The following is a 16,126-nucleotide window of genomic DNA, read 5'->3' as shown; positions in this document are numbered from 1 at the left end:
CAAGTACAATAGATAAAACCGACCTATCAGTAGTGCAATAGGGGGAAACATATATTTAAATAATACACAGAATACAAACAGATACACAGTCCAAATAAATAAAATGATAATGAAAACATAGCTTTATTAATTCCCAAAGGGAAAACTATATTAACCACCAGTATATGCCACAACATCCTGCATTTGGCATGCAGACCACCTAATATACTGTATATGTTGCAGTTAATTTCTATAGGAAAACGATAACGTCACTGATGTTGAATCACTTCCATTCATCTTCAGACTGGAGCTGGACCACAAGATCTCCCACCACATGAAAGCTCTTGTGGGACAGCGCTAGGGCTGCGAATCTTTAGGTGTCCCACGATTCGATTCGATTCCGATTCTTGGGGTGACGATTCGATTCAAAAACGATCTTTTCGATTTTTCCGATTCTCGATTCAAAAAAGATTTTTTTTCCGATTCTAAAGCAGTTTTTTATTTTTATTAAAAACAATTAAATATAATTTTAGCATGATCTACTCCAGTCTTCTGGCATGAAAGCAGAGTACATTTAGTAAAAAGCTTGTATAATTGTAAAGGTTTTATCAACTGAATGATTTAAACACACAAAGGTTAAATCCAAGAGTTAGAACATGTCTCATTTATTTAGCTTGCACAAATTTGAACCAGTACAAAAGTTACAAAATCACTCAATACCAGAACAATACATTAGTATTAAAACAGGTGTAAAATAAATACAATTGGCAGGCTTAGCTTAGTTGGTAGTAAATGCACTATGCAGAAACCCAGGCCATAATGCATTGCATGCACAGGTACATTTGTGCAAGAAAAAAAAAAAAAAAAGATTTTTGGAAAATGAGAATCGATTCTGAATCGGACGGCATTAGAATCGCGATTCTAACTCGAATCGTTTTTTTTGACAGGCCTAGACAGCGCCACAATATAATGTGCTCACATATCAGTGTACCAATCCATTTCTGTCCTCCTTTACAGGATCATAGAGATAAACAACAACATTCCTCCGTTGACATTCAAGCGTTTCCAGGCCATTGTGAACAGACTGGAGCTTCCCAGGAGACCTATGCCCACCATCAGCCAGCAGCAGATGGACATATGTAGAACTCACATAGCTGAAAACCACGACCATCACTACAGCGTGCCGTCCCTGGAAGAACTAGGTGAGAGAGGCGAAAGAGGCAGGCCATATTTGTGCGTGTGTGTGCGTGCGTGCGTGCATGTCTGTGTGCCTGGAGCTCATTTCGCGAACTTCTGGGACCGATCAGCGGGCAAACCTGATGATGAATGTGTCGATAATGTACCACAGAAGGACACAGAAGTACTTCCTCTATTTCTTTTAACGTGACTTTCATTTTATAATGTTGGAAGTCTGATCGAACTGAAATCAGTCAATGTGTGTTAAATCGATGCGTTCGCTGCCCTGTTAGGTCCACTGTTGTGCCGCAGTGTATCTACATAGGTGGTGCGATTATTTAGTTTTCTGGCGTTGCCATGGGTTGGCTCCCACAGTGTCCGTTTGCTTGATTCCGGGGTGCCTAACACGGTGTCCAGCCAGCCTCATCCTTTTCTCTCTTGTCTGTGACCAATGGTAGGTCCCCACGTTTCTGAGACGTGGTCCTCCCATATGAGACTTTGTGAGAATTTGTAAGAACTCCTCAAACCCCTTTTAGACCTTGCTGTTCTCAAGGTCTTTGAATTGTTCAGTTCTTGTCTGCAAGTGACACTGTCATGCAGCGGTGTATAAAACTAGGCATCAGCTGGACTGTGAGAGTCAATCAGAATAAAGAATGTATGGGCAGAAATAGGATTCCCTTCTACTTTCAGGGCGGTAAATAATCAATCTTTCTTACTAGGGTTCAAGATGGAGGGTTTACCTCCTGCCGTGTGGAGAGGAGGTGAGTCTGAAGCCCTGGACAGACTAAACAAACACCTGGACAGAAAGGTAAAGAAACTACTTAACCCATTCTGACCTGAGATCAGATTTAAAGGTATATTCAGTGATTTCACTTAATTCAAATATCACTTATTTTTTTGTTTTGTTGTGATAATCCTCTCTACTATAGAGTGTGCTGGCCATATAAGGAGTTCCTCCCTGTCCCCAGTTAACCCCTGGGGGTCAAAAAACCTTAGGTTTCGTTTTTGACTCTCTATCCTGATTGGACGAAAGGCTGGGTCCCACAGCCAAAAACGAAACCTAAGGTTTTTTGAGTGAAATCACTGAATATACCTTTAAAAAAAATCTTCTTCATCCTGACAGTTTTCCATTCTGACCTGAGATCAGATTCTAAAAATGTCTTCTACGTCAGTCGCTCTTCGATTTTTCAAAAATAGCAGACCTACAAGCTCATAGCGCGCCACTCGGTGGCGCGCTACGAGCTTGTAGATCTGCTATTTTTCAATAGCTAAAGCATGACATGATGCTGACACCAAAATGGGTTCCCGCCCAGAATGGAACGTATCGGAGTGGCACACAATATTAACATGCTACTACTGTTAAAGCTACAATCCGGGACATGTTTAAGACATTTGGCCAGTATAAAATAGTTAGGTGTTTTTACATGGAGGTTAATGCCATTCAGATTTGCTCACTGGTATTCTGCTTTGTGTGTCCTGTCTTTGGGTGCAGGTGTGGGTGGCTAACTTTGAGCACCCACGGGTCAACTCGTGTTCCCTGTTTGCCAGTCCGACAGGCCTCAGCCCTTACCTTCGCTTTGGATGTCTGTCCTGCAGGGTGTTCTACTACAACCTCAGAGAGCTGTATATGAAGGTAACACACACACACACACACACACACACACACACACACACACACACACACACTAGGGCTGTCCCCGACTAAGGATTTGTATAGTCGACTGATGAATACATTTGCTGTTAGTCGACTAATAGTCGACTGAGCAAAAAAAAATATATATATACAAAAATATTGTATTATTCCACTAGGTCTGTGGGGGACATAAACACATTTGAACATTCTGACTGTTCAAATCTTTTTTTTTAACAACTGAGAGGCTTGTCATTAGCCAGATTGAGCACAGCAGGTGAGATTGAGATTCGGGAGTCTATCAGGCCAGCGCACTGTGCGATTCAAGTCACAGGCAGTGGCACATTGCCACACAGGCAGACACACTCCACATGCACATTGGTCAGAATGTTCAAATGTGTTTATGTCCCCCACAGACCTAGTGGAATAATACAATATTTTTGTATATTTTTGTAAATATTGTATTTTTATATATAATTTTTTGGGGCAATTTATTTTTTCTTTTTTTTGATGAACATCGACTAAGAGGTGGTCAGTCGACTGAGACCCGTTCCGATCGATTAGTCGACTATTCGACTAATCGAATAGTGTTAATTCAACTCAGAAGCGTGTACATAATGTGAGTGTACAAGAGTGTATAAATGAACCCAGAAAAACTCTTCCACCTACATTTGGTTCCATTTGTAGATCAACGCTTTAGTAGAGGTTCGCGTTTGGTAATGTGCTACGTACGGTAGCATGCATACTAGTTTTCTCTCTATCAGTGTTGGGCAATATTACTTAGGAGGAGTAATATCTTTACTTTACTTATTACTCCTTAGAAAAAGTAATAATATTACTTATTACTTGGAATCAAGAGTAATACTGTTACACATTACTTTATATTACTTTTCAACCGGGCCCCCTCCACCTGCAGAAAGAACACAATCTGTTTAGCCAGCTCCTTTTACAACTGAATCCAATTCATTGGAATAAGAAGTCTCCAATCAGCCAAACTGAATAATTGCAGGATATAAAACAAAAATAGTCAACAGTCTCTCAATCAGCCTTTTTATGCTGCATATTCCACATTTGGGATTCAACATCAATCAATCTGAACTGCACACACATGGCTGCAGCATCTCAAAATAGACAGTAGCCTATATATTGTATACATATAACAAACAATAAAATAAAGCAATAAATAAACAGTCTCTGACCTTTTTGAGGCAGCCTCTCAAGACAGACTGTTGACTCACGTCCAATTCAAAGGAAAAAGAGGACGCTGCTATTCCTTTATTTGCCGATGGGTTCTCAGATTGGAGGCAGCCTAACATTGGACCTCAACGTTTATTTTTCCAATGCCAGAGCATTGGAAAGACCCACAAAGACCCACCCGGCAGCTGTTTAATGGAATTTATTAAAGTATTTTTGTTGACAAAGTTGTAAATGTCAGCAGTATGTAGGCCTATATCCATAACATAAGCAAGCAGAAAGTACTGTAGCCGGCGTATCTGTGTATCATATTGTGAAACTAGAAAAAGTGCCCTTCCGGGCACAGGTCTCCACCAGGTTATCCACAGATCCGTGCAGTTAGAGGTAAAAACACTTTTCGGCCAGTTATAGCGCCACCTTGAGGCTGAGTTGAAATTGTTCTTGTGGCATTTCGTCCTCGGCCTAGTGGGAATGTGGGTGCACAATTTCACGGAAATCACGCGATGTGTTCATGATTTGCAGCATTTTGTTTGAAACTGAGCACTCCTGTGAACTTTGGAAGCCAATCTTAACCAATCAGGATGGAGTCTGATAAATCTGAAAGACCCGTTTCGTTGAATGGCTCTAGAGAGACTGTGTACCAATTTGCGTGATGTTTGGACAAAATCTGTAGGTGTACTGTGCAAAAACTTGTTTTGCACAAAGCGGCCTCCTGGTGGCGCTATAACAGGCCGTTCTGGAAAGTTTGGGGCAGAGGTTCATGGTTGGCATCCAGGGAGTGTGTGTGCAAAATATGGCATCGACCGGGTTAACGGTGGCCGAGATTAGCTGTTCACGGACACACGGACACACGGACGGACGGACGGACGGACACGCGGACGGACGGAGTGCAAAACATACTCTCCCCACATGCCTTCGGCCTGGTGGAGACAAATATAATAATAACAATAATAACCAGAGTATTGTCTGCTAGCGTGATGCTTGCTTATGTTATGGATATACATACTGTTGACTTTTACAACTTTGTCAAGAGTAATTCAACAACAAAAAACACACACAAATACATTGCATTAAACATTGCTGCCTCCGGGCGGGTCTTTGCGCAACCGCTCCGGACCATGATGGGTCTAAATTAGGCCGAGTCAAATGTTCATGAGGTACGGGTTAACCTCTCGCCTACAACAATACACCCAGCGACGAGCCAATTCTTCAGATAAGTCTCCATTTATGTCTGTTTTGCCTGCAGGGGGGGAGCTCTAGTCTGTGTTTCTTGTGCGTCTTTAAACAGATGCTTCAATACGTTTAGACAAAGTGTTTTTTTGCACACGCAAAGTTTACAACGGACATTAATATATATATATAATACCGATACATTTCTCTGTCATGCAGGTCTGTGTCTGTCTTTGTTGTTTTTTAGAAGTGAAACAAGTGTGAGACCCCCAGACCTGCCCCAGACGCATACGCTACGTCATAACTGTGCGCGGGCTATGCAGGCCAACAAAACAGATCTACAAGCTACAACCATAGCTACAACGCATGTCTGTTTTTACCCGTTGATAGCTTTGTAGATCTGTTCTATTTTTGCATGCCATGCAACAACCATCTACCATGAGTGCATAACCGAACGAATGAACCAAAATAAACGACGCTCATTTCTAAGTGAAAGTAAGGAGTAACGAAGCGTGTTTTGGCGGAGTAAATAGTCACTATATTACTATTTCTGCAGAGTAATTCGTTATGTTACTCGTTACTGGAAAAAGTTATAATATTACAGTAATATGTAACTAGTAACTCGTTACTGCCCAGCACTGCTCTCTATATATAATTTTCATTCTGTACTTTCTCTTTCTGTCCCGTCTTCTCCCTCGCCACTAGCTCCGTAAGCGCTGCAGTCCACCACTGTCCTTATTCGGTCAGTTACTATGGAGGGAGTTCTTCTACACAGCTGCCACCAACAACCCAAACTTTGATCGCATGGAGGGAAACCCCATCTGTGTCCAGGTGTGTGACATCATGTAGTAAAACACTTGCCTAATGCCATGATCACTCTTGTTGATGCTAACCACTATTCAGTATTTAAGTCCGACGTCATTTTGTAGTGCTACGTTACGTCCGGGTCCAAGTGGCACCAGCTCCCGTCGGCATCCCATTGTAAATAGAATATCTAAACGCGTGAATCTTTTTAAATTGACGTTATTTTTCAGAAAGGAAGCCATAGAGGGTTAAAATGGGTCTTAATGCTTCCAACTCGAGTAGAATTATTAATGTTTTGTACAAGTGTCCATGACAACAAAAATATATGATGTGGAGACAATAAAGACTATTATTATCATTATTATTGAAGGTGGCAACAGTTCATATGCTCGGTAAAATATTTCGGGGGATATTTAGAATGTGTGCAGGCTTGAGTATGTTGAATCTAGTTTGCATTAATGAGGATTTAGTTGACACAATAAAATAAAATGGCGATAGTATTCCATGTGGGGCAGACGGCCTGTCACAGCCAGATTTTGGAGAGCAGCACAGCTTTGTTGTTGCGAGGAAAGCGGTAAAATGAGACTTGTGGTTGTTTTCGTCTCAGATTTAGTCAGACGGAGCGCCACAGTATAACTCCATGGGGACACAAAAGCGACACAAAAGTAGGACCCGGAAGTATCTCAGGAGGGGGCGCTCACGTCACAGCTAAAATACTGAATAGAGCGTCGCAGTCCCGCCCCCTCGAGAGACCCGGAAAATAAATCCCCGTTAATTTTCCTCATAGACTTATCAGAAAGTATTTATTTAAAGACGTTTACGCCGCGGACAAAGCCAACTCTTGTCGTGACAAATCATGACAACAAACACAATTTTTCGGGCCAAACAAATAATTAGAAAGTAGAAAAAAAAACGGCAGGTTACAACACTTTTTTGTTGTTTTTCTTCTTTGTAATTATTTGTTTGGTCCAAAATATTGTGTGTGCTGTCGTGATTTGTCACGACAAGAGTTGGCTTCGCACGACGCTTAAAAGGTCTTTAACCCATTCTGACCTGAGATCAGATTCATACGAGGTTTCCGCCGGACACACACTGGTCTGATGAACCCATTCTGACCTGAGATCAGATTCTAAAAAATGTCAGTCGCTCTTCGATTTTTCAAAAATAGCAGACCTACAAGCTCGTATCGCGCCACTCGGTGGCGCGATATGAGCTTGTAGATCTGCTATTTTTAAATAGCTAAAGCATAACATGATGCCGACACCAAAATGGGTGCCCGGTCAGAATGGGTTAAATAAATACGTTTTGAAATGCCTTATGGGAATAAATGCATTGGGATTCATTTCCTGGGCCACTCGTTGTTCTGAAAGGGGGAGGGACTGCGACGCTCTATTAGTACTGCCATGATACGATTGTTGTTGTATGATTGTTGTTGTTGTGAGTTAGAATTCAGTCGAAGTTAGAATTAACCCATTTTGGGCGTGAACCCATTTGGTGTTAGCATTATGCTATGCTTTTAGCTATTGAAAAATAGCAGATCTACAAGCTCATAGCGCGCCACCGAGTGGCGCGCTACGAGCTTGTAGGTCTGCTATTTTTGAAAAATCAAAGAACGACTGACATAGAAACATAGCTTTTTCAGAAAACGGTCAGGATGTAGAAGACATTTTTTAGAATCGTTCCCAGGTCAAAATGGGTTCATCTCTTAACGTGGTCTCTCCAGATTCCGTGGGACCAGAACCCCGAGGCGTTGGCTAAATGGGCAGAGGGCCGAACCGGGTTCCCCTGGATCGACGCCATCATGACACAACTGAGACAGGAGGGCTGGATCCACCACCTGGCACGGCACGCCGTGGCCTGCTTCCTCACCCGGGGAGACCTCTGGATCAGCTGGGAGAGCGGCATGAAGGTCAGGAGACTATTATTACATAACCCATTCTGACCTGAGATCAGATTCTATAAACGTCTTCTACATCCTGACAGTTTTCTGATAAAGCTATGTTTCTATGTCCGTCGTTCTTCGATTTTTCAAAAATAGCAGACCTACAAGCTCGTATCGCGCCACTCGGTGGCGCGATATGAGCTTGTAGATCTGCTATTTTTCAATAGCTAAAGCATGACATGATGCCAACACCAAAATGGGTGCCCGGTCAGAATGGGATAAACGTCTAATGGCAATTATTTGAGTTAATCGCAAATAATTTGTCATAATCGTCATAATGTCGCAAAATGTTCATAACATAAAAAAAGCAGAAATAATAGCAGATCTACTTGCTACAAGCTTGTAGATTAGCTATTATAAAAATAAAAAAAAAGTATAAAATGGCAGTAATTTCTTTCAGTTATTTGTCATTTCTGCCCTGTGTACTTTTTTTTATTAAGAAGCCTAAAACGTTTCTATTCACAATGTTCCAATTTCCAATGCCGAAAGCAATTACATTAATATGTTGTTAATCGCAGTTATTTCCGTGACAATTAAATCGTCATCTTAAATGTGTAATCGTGACAGCCCTAGAGATGGACAGAGGATGGAATGGAGGAAAACCATGAAGGCTATAGTGGATGTTTTTTGTGTGTTTTTTAGTTTTTGCTAATCCTTGAATGCGCTGACCATCCTGTGACTGTCCTGCAGTTCTCCCATTATCATCTGACTCTTGTGTGCGTTGAATGCAGGTGTTTGAGGAGCTGCTGTTGGATGCGGATTGGAGCGTGAACGCTGGGAGTTGGATGTGGCTGTCTTGCAGTGCCTTCTTCCAGCAGTTCTTCCACTGCTACTGTCCCGTCGGCTTTGGGAGGCGCACAGACCCCTCGGGAGACTTCATCAGGTAGCGATCTACTGTATACCGCATTATGGATACACTGGTAAAGTGTACACACGGTAAATAATTATTATTATTGCCAAGTTATCGCTGCATAGTGAACCATTTTCTATATCTTCACATGATCAGATTTCTTAGCTGTGTTTATGTAAGGCATAATCGATGACAAGTGGTGCCGTTATTGAGGAATAATGCACGGCACAGAGGCTATTACGAAGTGGAGTTTGTTGCTGTGAATTGAATTGCTTTTCCAGCATGACTTAAGCATGATCCCTTTTTATAGCATCCTCTTTTTAGTTTACGTGCAGAAATATGTCAGTTTCAAACAATGTTACCGTCACTGTTAAAATACTGTACTTCCTACCTGTCCTTTACGTTGGCATTGGTAAAATACATCCACTAGGGGGCCGTTCAGACTCAAACATCTGTCAGCAAACATGACAGTCGAGGAGGTCATAATAATATACATGTTAAAGAGCTGACTAGGTCAACTTTATTTGTTGCACAGCCAGCATCATATATATCTATTATTATTATTATTATTATCTCTTCTTCCTCCATCTTGGCTCATGGTATCTGTGACCCAATGGAAGTAACCTGAGCTAACAGTAGGCGACAAGAATAGACTGGGCTTTCTCTGTAACTCTGACTTTATATATAGTTGAGAAAGGGTCTTTCTGATTGGTGCTCACACTTTCACTGTGCATTCTGACAAATGACAATACCCGCTAAGATGTTCCTGTTCTTCAAATTAAACACATTTAGTGCCGGAAGTGCATCAAAATAGAAGCTCCGGGGTGCCAGAGTTGTCTGATCGCTTTTACTTTGAAAGCCATGAACCGGAAACACTTTCCTAAAAAAGTTGACTTTACAAAGAGACTTCAGATCCCCGATCATCTTAATATATTTTTTTACGCTCCAAAAAGCGTTCATATTTTGCGGGAGAGACGGATGAGGAGCAGAAATGAAGCGCCAGCATATCGATCCATTCATCACCACGGAGAGCGCCTTGGATTAGGAGATACGAGTCATTCTTCCCGCCGCGCTAACATGGGAGTCAATGACAAGCTAATAGTTGCACTGAGCGTTAGCATACGGCAGGGTACCCCAATAGGCGGCCCGCGGGCCATTTGCGGCCCACAGAGCGCCCCCTTGTGGCCCATGAAAGATTTTTTTTTTTTTTTTTTTTTTTTTTAAGGGTCCCAGATATAAATGGCATTAAATGGGGGTCAGTAGCCTATGCATGTCAAACTGGGCATCCTTTTCAAATGGGGTCTTGCCCTGAAAATGAATTTTCAGGGCAAGACCTCGACCTCGCGCGTGCAGACTCGGCCCCCAGCCTGGTACGCTAGTCAAAATATGGCCTTTGAGGAAAATTAATTGGGGAACCCTGGCATACGGCAAGCGAAAAGCGAAATGCCAAAAAAAAAAGAAGGAAAAATTCGGAATATTCTTATCTCGCCCCGCGTCGCTGGGACGTCGCTAGGACGTCCACAGACGTCGTAGGCACCAATATTTCGGGATCCTTATGACGTTCTCACACGTCCTATGTTTTAATTGTGTTAAAGAAGCATGTAAAACAAACGTTTGTTCTCCCCAGGCGTTACATCCCCATTTTAAAGGACTACCCAAACCGGTACATATACGAGCCCTGGAACGCCCCCCAATCAGTCCAGAAGGCAGCCAACTGTGTGGTGGGAGTGGACTACCCCAAGCCCATGATAAACCACGCCGAGGCCAGCAGGTTGAACATAGAGAGGATGAAACAGGTCTACCAGCAGCTGTCACACTACAGAGGACTGAGTAAGTAAACAACTGTCATAATGAAACAAACAACTATATTCAGGGCTTAACCAATTCTGACCTGAGATCAGATTCACACGAGGTTTCCACCGGACACACACTGGTCTGATGATAAACCCATTCTGACCTGAGATCAGATTCTAAAAAATGTCAGTCGTTCTTCGATAAAAATAAATAAATAGCAGACCTACAAGCTCGTATCGCGCCACTCGGTGGCGCGATATGATCTTGTAGATCTGCTATTTTTCAATAGCTAAAGCATGACGTGATGCCGACACAAAAAATGGGTGCCCGGTCAGAATGGGTTAAAGTTCTCAGTCCTGGGGACTGATTTCAGTCCTGAGGATCTCATAGGGGTCATGTAATGAGATCAGTGCAGATTTGCAAAAAAAAAAACATTTTCAGTCTTGGGATTGTTTTTGGCTTTAAGCCCTGCCTATATTCCCTAACCGTATCATTTCATATAAACCCTGTGTGCCCTAAATTGAAACAAACACATTGATTGCATTGTGTGTGTGTGTGTGTGTGTGTGTGTGTGTGTGTGTGCGTGCGTGCGTGCGTGCGTGCGTGCGTGCGTGTGTGTGTCAGGTCTCCTTGCTTCGGTACCAACTATACAAGAGGAGGCGGAGCCACCCATGACTGACGACTCCCAGACCGATAGTGGTTCTGGTGAGAACAGTTTTTATACGGCCTGATTTATTTGTGGCTCACCTAAAACAGCTAAGTATAATTATATAAGGCTTTAGGTTCAGTTTAAAAATGTAGTGCAGTGTTTAGCACTTGTAGAAAGCACCCCGCATCCGACTGATTTTGTTTTCCATTATAATTGTTGACTATTAGAATGTGTCAAATTTTTGATGGACGTCTTTGTACAAGTGAAGTAACCATGATGCAGCCTCTTAACCCATTTTGGGGACGGGAACCCCTTTATGTGTTAGCATTATGTTATGCTTTAGCTATTGAAAAATAGCAGATCTACAAGCTCATAGCGCGCCACCGAGTGGCGCGCTAAGCGCTTGTAGGTCTGCTATTTTTGAAAAATGGAAGAACGACTGACATAGAAACATAGCTTTTTCAGAAAACTGTCAGGATGTAGAAGACTTTTTTTTTTTTAATCTGATCTCAGGTCAGAATGGGTCTGAACACTGTGGCATTGCATGTGTGTGTGTTTTCCAGACTCCCCTGTCGGAGCACCAGTTGACAGTGAAGCCGCAGGCTGCTCTACGGCCACAGTACGCACGTCATCCCCGACAGCCCCTTCCCTGCGTCTCGTCTCCTCTGCTGTGACATCACATGCAGACCCAGGGCACGTTGCTGTCACAACGAATGACTCACCCCAGACGCCGTCGGCACACTGGTGTCAAAGCACAGCCTCGGGCACGGCCCCTCCTGCATCCACCACATCCGATGACCACACGGCAATCCAAATCCAAGTCTCAAACCTGGCCCTAAATCAGGCCTGCACCGCCTCCTCCCCTTTCACTTTTCCGCTAACCAACCGCGCTGCTGCTAGCCCTCCAGATCCTACACTCTCCTCGTCGTCCCCGTGTCAAAGCCCTCCCACCCCCTCGGCACTCTCCCCTCATCCTCAGCCGTCACCCCCGGCGGCTTCAGCACCGACGCCCGGCCAAGGTCAGAAGAGGAGAGGCCAGTACCGAAAGCTGAGGCGCACCCAGAGGCAGCGGGACAGACAGAGCTACGTGACGGCGGCGACCAGGGAAGGAGGAGGAGGAAGGAGAGAGGAGGAGATGGAGGAGGAGCTGGGAGAGGATGAGCGGATGGAAGAAGGGAGCACACAGAGGAGAGAATAAAGAAGCAGGAATGTTACAATAAGGTAGTGGGACAATTGTGTGTGTGTGTGTGTGTGTGTGTGTGTGTGTGTGTGTGTGTGCGTGTGCGTGCGTGTGCGCGCGCGCGTTCCAGGGGGGCAGTCAGACAGATATTTTGTGAAGCCTATAAGGAAATCGCGATTCATATAATGGCCTGTTGTGGCGCTGTCATTGGACCCAGAAAAACCCATAGCCCCATAGAAGTCCATGTATTTGGGCCCAACTTCACCTAGACTGTATTACCTTAATAAACATGGTTATGAATACTTTCTGCTTCCAGTCACTAGTTTAAAGTCTAATTTCTAATGTCATAATATTCTTTTTGGAAAATTATGGTCCCATTAATTAAAGAAATGACCATAAAGTCGCGTATGTTCTGAGGGGCGTGGCTACCGTTACAGTCTATGATCGGGATTCCCCTCCCACTCGAGTCAAAATAAAAACCAACTGAGAAGAAGGGGGGAAGTCCCGCCTCGTTGTCTGGGCCAGCCAATGGCCAGCTGGGCCAAAACGGAGCCAGCCAATGGCCAGCTGGGCCAAAACGGATCTAGAAATATGGCGATTTACATCAGGAATTACCGTAGAATTACAGGCTTCATTTTACGTCCATGTTAGACCCGGGGAACGCTTTGTCCATATTTTTTTACAGTCTATGGTGTGTACACACTGGGGGGGATGTTTTATTCAGGTTTATTCTGGAACTGTGGTGGTGTCACTTCACTTGCTGAGAGCTGATTTGCTGTGCGTTCTTAGTTTGTAAATCGTTTTTTTTTTCCAGAGATGAGATGGAGTACAATTGTTTAAGTGAAAAGTAGAGTAGAGAGTTAATTACAGGCTTTTTATGAAATGCGTTTGACCAATGACCCGATGGAGATAATTCAAATAAACGTTTTGGCATGACAGTTAAGGACAGGTTATGTGTGTGCATACCCTGTACCCATGGCTAAAACCCTGATTGTGTGTGTGTGTGTTTCAGGAACACTTTGCGTCCAACAGAAGACAAGAGGACACCTCCCACTGGAGTCTGGACTAACAAATCCTCATAGATATTCCTCTGTTCCCAGTGTTTTCACATTTGACTTCATGGGCAGGAAATGTATTTTGTCTACTGTCGATTACTAAAACACACGACCCTTGAACCAGAGGTGGAAAGATACGTATTACTTAAAAAGCACACCAGTGTGAACCAAGTGGTGCAACTCCCGTCGTCCAGCAGGTGGCAGCCATGTCACATACTTCTCTCGTTCCAATTTCACGCATGCGCACACCACTCGTGCTAACACACAGGTCACAGGTACCTACCTACCTACACACATCACAAACACGTACACAGCTACACGGACATTGCAAGCTGGATGTAGAAGTGGTTGCACCACTTAAAAAATACCCTATTGCCTAAATAAGTATACTGGCATAGTGGCACGTTCAGATGGAATTCTTTGTGCAGGTTTTGCCATAGAGCTATAAAGGGATAGAGCTGGAGCGCTAGCCCCGCCACCCAAGCTATTCATTTCAGTGGAAGTTGCTCAGTGGCGTTTTGAAGCGCCCCGGAAGACTGCCGGAAGTATAACGAAATGGCTCGAGCGAGCGGGAAGTTTAGCCTACGCACGTGACGTCATGAATGTCCGTCCACCTCCATTAAAGTGCTGCAATTCCACATTTTGGCCAGTAGGTGGTGGCATCTTCAACATTGGATAGCCTTACTTTGGGGCTTGGGTTTTGCCCACAGAGATTCATGGGTTACCGTCTTGTGGCATTGTTCTGGTGAGCAATTTAATATTTATATCAGTTATGGCAGGGTACTGTAAAGTCCTGTATGACCATATTTAATGTGTCATATAAAATATATACTATTATTGTAACTGTAATACAGTAACTAAAGCAATAATATTACTTTCCACCTCTGACACACACATGTGAATATGTATATTTATCCATGTACCGCCCATGAGCAATGTGTTTTCCACAGGAAAATTTGAGTTTTAAATCACTCATTAATTGATACCCATGTGTGCAACAATGTACACTAGAACAGCAGATACGACACATGAATATGTAACACATGCTCATAGTAGTACTACTCTACTAGGGGTAATATTCATTTTACTTCACTAGTTACATACATAAATCCTATATGTATGAGTGTACGTGGTCTATATAGATCGAGTACCAAAAAGCTGAAACCATCGCATTTTGCATTGACTTCTCTACCAATATTCAGACGCTCTGGACAACCTGAATTGTGTGACAGCACCAAGAGCACCTGGTGCTCCAGTAGACGTAACATTAACTTAGTTCGGGTCTTTGGCCAGTCATAAAAATGAATGGAAGGAGTGACCAGAAAGACCAGACAGTGGCCTTGTGGTTAGAGTGTCCGCCCTGAGACTGGGAGGTCGGGGGTTCGATCCCCGGCCGGGTCATACCAAAGACTGTAAAAATTGGACCCAATGCCTCCCTGCTTGGCACTCGGCATCAAAGGGTTGGATTGGGGGATCAAATCGAGCACGGCACGGCTGCAGCTCAGCGCTCCTTGGCTGCGGCTCACCGCTCCTTGGCTGCGGCTCACCGCTCCTTGGCTGCAGCTCACCGCTCCTTGGCTACAGCTCACCGCTCCTTGGCTGCGGCTCACCGCTCCTTGGCTGCAGCTCAGCGCTCCTTGGCTGCAGCTCACCGCTCCTTGGCTGCAGCTCAGCGCTCCTTGGCTGCAGCTCAGTGCTCCTTGGCTGCAGCTCAGTGCTCCTTGGCTGCAGCTCAGCTCAGCTCAGCGGCTCACCGCTCCAAGAGATGGGTCAAATGCGGAGAACACATTTCACTGCGGTAACGTGTGTGACAAATCGTATGACTTTGACTTTGAATGTACAAAAGTTTTAACATTTTTGGTCACAATTTTTTGGGAACCCCTTTTGGTGTTAGCATCATGTTATGCTTTAGCTATTGAAAAATAGCAGACCTACAAGCTCATAGCGCGCCACCGAGTGGCGCGCTACGAGCTTGTAGGTCTGCTATTTTAGAGAAATCGTGAAAATGTGGCATAAATCTTAAAAACTGAAAAGTTTGAAGCTCATAGAGCATATACTGAAGCCCTGTATATGGTGTTAATATGTAACTAATTTGATTATTTTGGAAGATATTTCAGATATTTTACCCTGATTTGAAAAAAAATATTTGGTGCTGGGGCAAGCGAGCCGGCGGCCCCGGTTGAACAAAATTAAAAATGGCGAACAGGAGATACATTCCCAATATGTGCAGAGGGGATGTTTCTATTTCCCTTGGGGGAAATGGGCGACCTCTGTTCCGTTATTCTCACTTTTACTGGTATTTCGCTTTTACTGTAACATAATTCAAGTGAAGTGAAGTGTTGAAATCTTGGTAAGGCAGTTTACCAGTAGCTCCAAATCATACAGTACTTGCCATGAAGTTCTGGATTGTGGATGCTTACATGATATACATATATTTGGCAATTAATGCTATTTTCTCCACAAAGAAGGATGATAAAGAAATATGTTCTTTTGACAGTGGATACTACTCCTGTAGAGGAAAACGCTAATGTGTTAAACTCATTCTCTCCTGTGTGTCTATATTTAATTGCACTTACGTCAACTTGTTTATATATTATAATTATGTAACCATAAGCTGTCTCTCTCTTTCCTGTCTAATTGACAATCTGGTTATCGGAAAGGGATTTCCACAAAGCTCAGTTGGATTGCCAAAGCGTTGTAGTC

The 16,126-nt window shown here is 43.5% G+C and overlaps 1 protein-coding gene across 1 annotated transcript in view; it reads left to right on the top strand.

The window, feature by feature from the left end:
* Positions 1–15,297, top strand: part of cry2 (cryptochrome circadian regulator 2) — a 36,084-nt gene extending 20,787 nt beyond the window's left edge. Inside the window, exons 4-13 of the mRNA XM_083763910.1 lie at positions 997–1,181; positions 1,875–1,963; positions 2,648–2,788; positions 5,855–5,980; positions 7,677–7,862; positions 8,627–8,778; positions 10,373–10,575; positions 11,164–11,244; positions 11,752–12,409; positions 13,381–15,297. Of these exons, the coding sequence (XP_083620036.1) occupies positions 997–1,181; positions 1,875–1,963; positions 2,648–2,788; positions 5,855–5,980; positions 7,677–7,862; positions 8,627–8,778; positions 10,373–10,575; positions 11,164–11,244; positions 11,752–12,386 (1,798 nt within the window). The 3' untranslated portion in view covers positions 12,387–12,409; positions 13,381–15,297. The remainder of the gene's footprint in view (positions 1–996; positions 1,182–1,874; positions 1,964–2,647; positions 2,789–5,854; positions 5,981–7,676; positions 7,863–8,626; positions 8,779–10,372; positions 10,576–11,163; positions 11,245–11,751; positions 12,410–13,380) is intronic.
* The last annotated feature ends 829 nt before the right edge of the window (positions 15,298–16,126 follow it).

Source organism: Protomyctophum parallelum (assembly GCF_964188405.1).
Source record: "Protomyctophum parallelum genome assembly, chromosome: 4".
In the NCBI taxonomy this organism is placed as follows: domain Eukaryota; kingdom Metazoa; phylum Chordata; class Actinopteri; order Myctophiformes; family Myctophidae; genus Protomyctophum; species Protomyctophum parallelum.
Note: the sequence above shows the minus strand (reverse complement) of the source record. Positions and strands in the feature narration are given on the sequence as shown.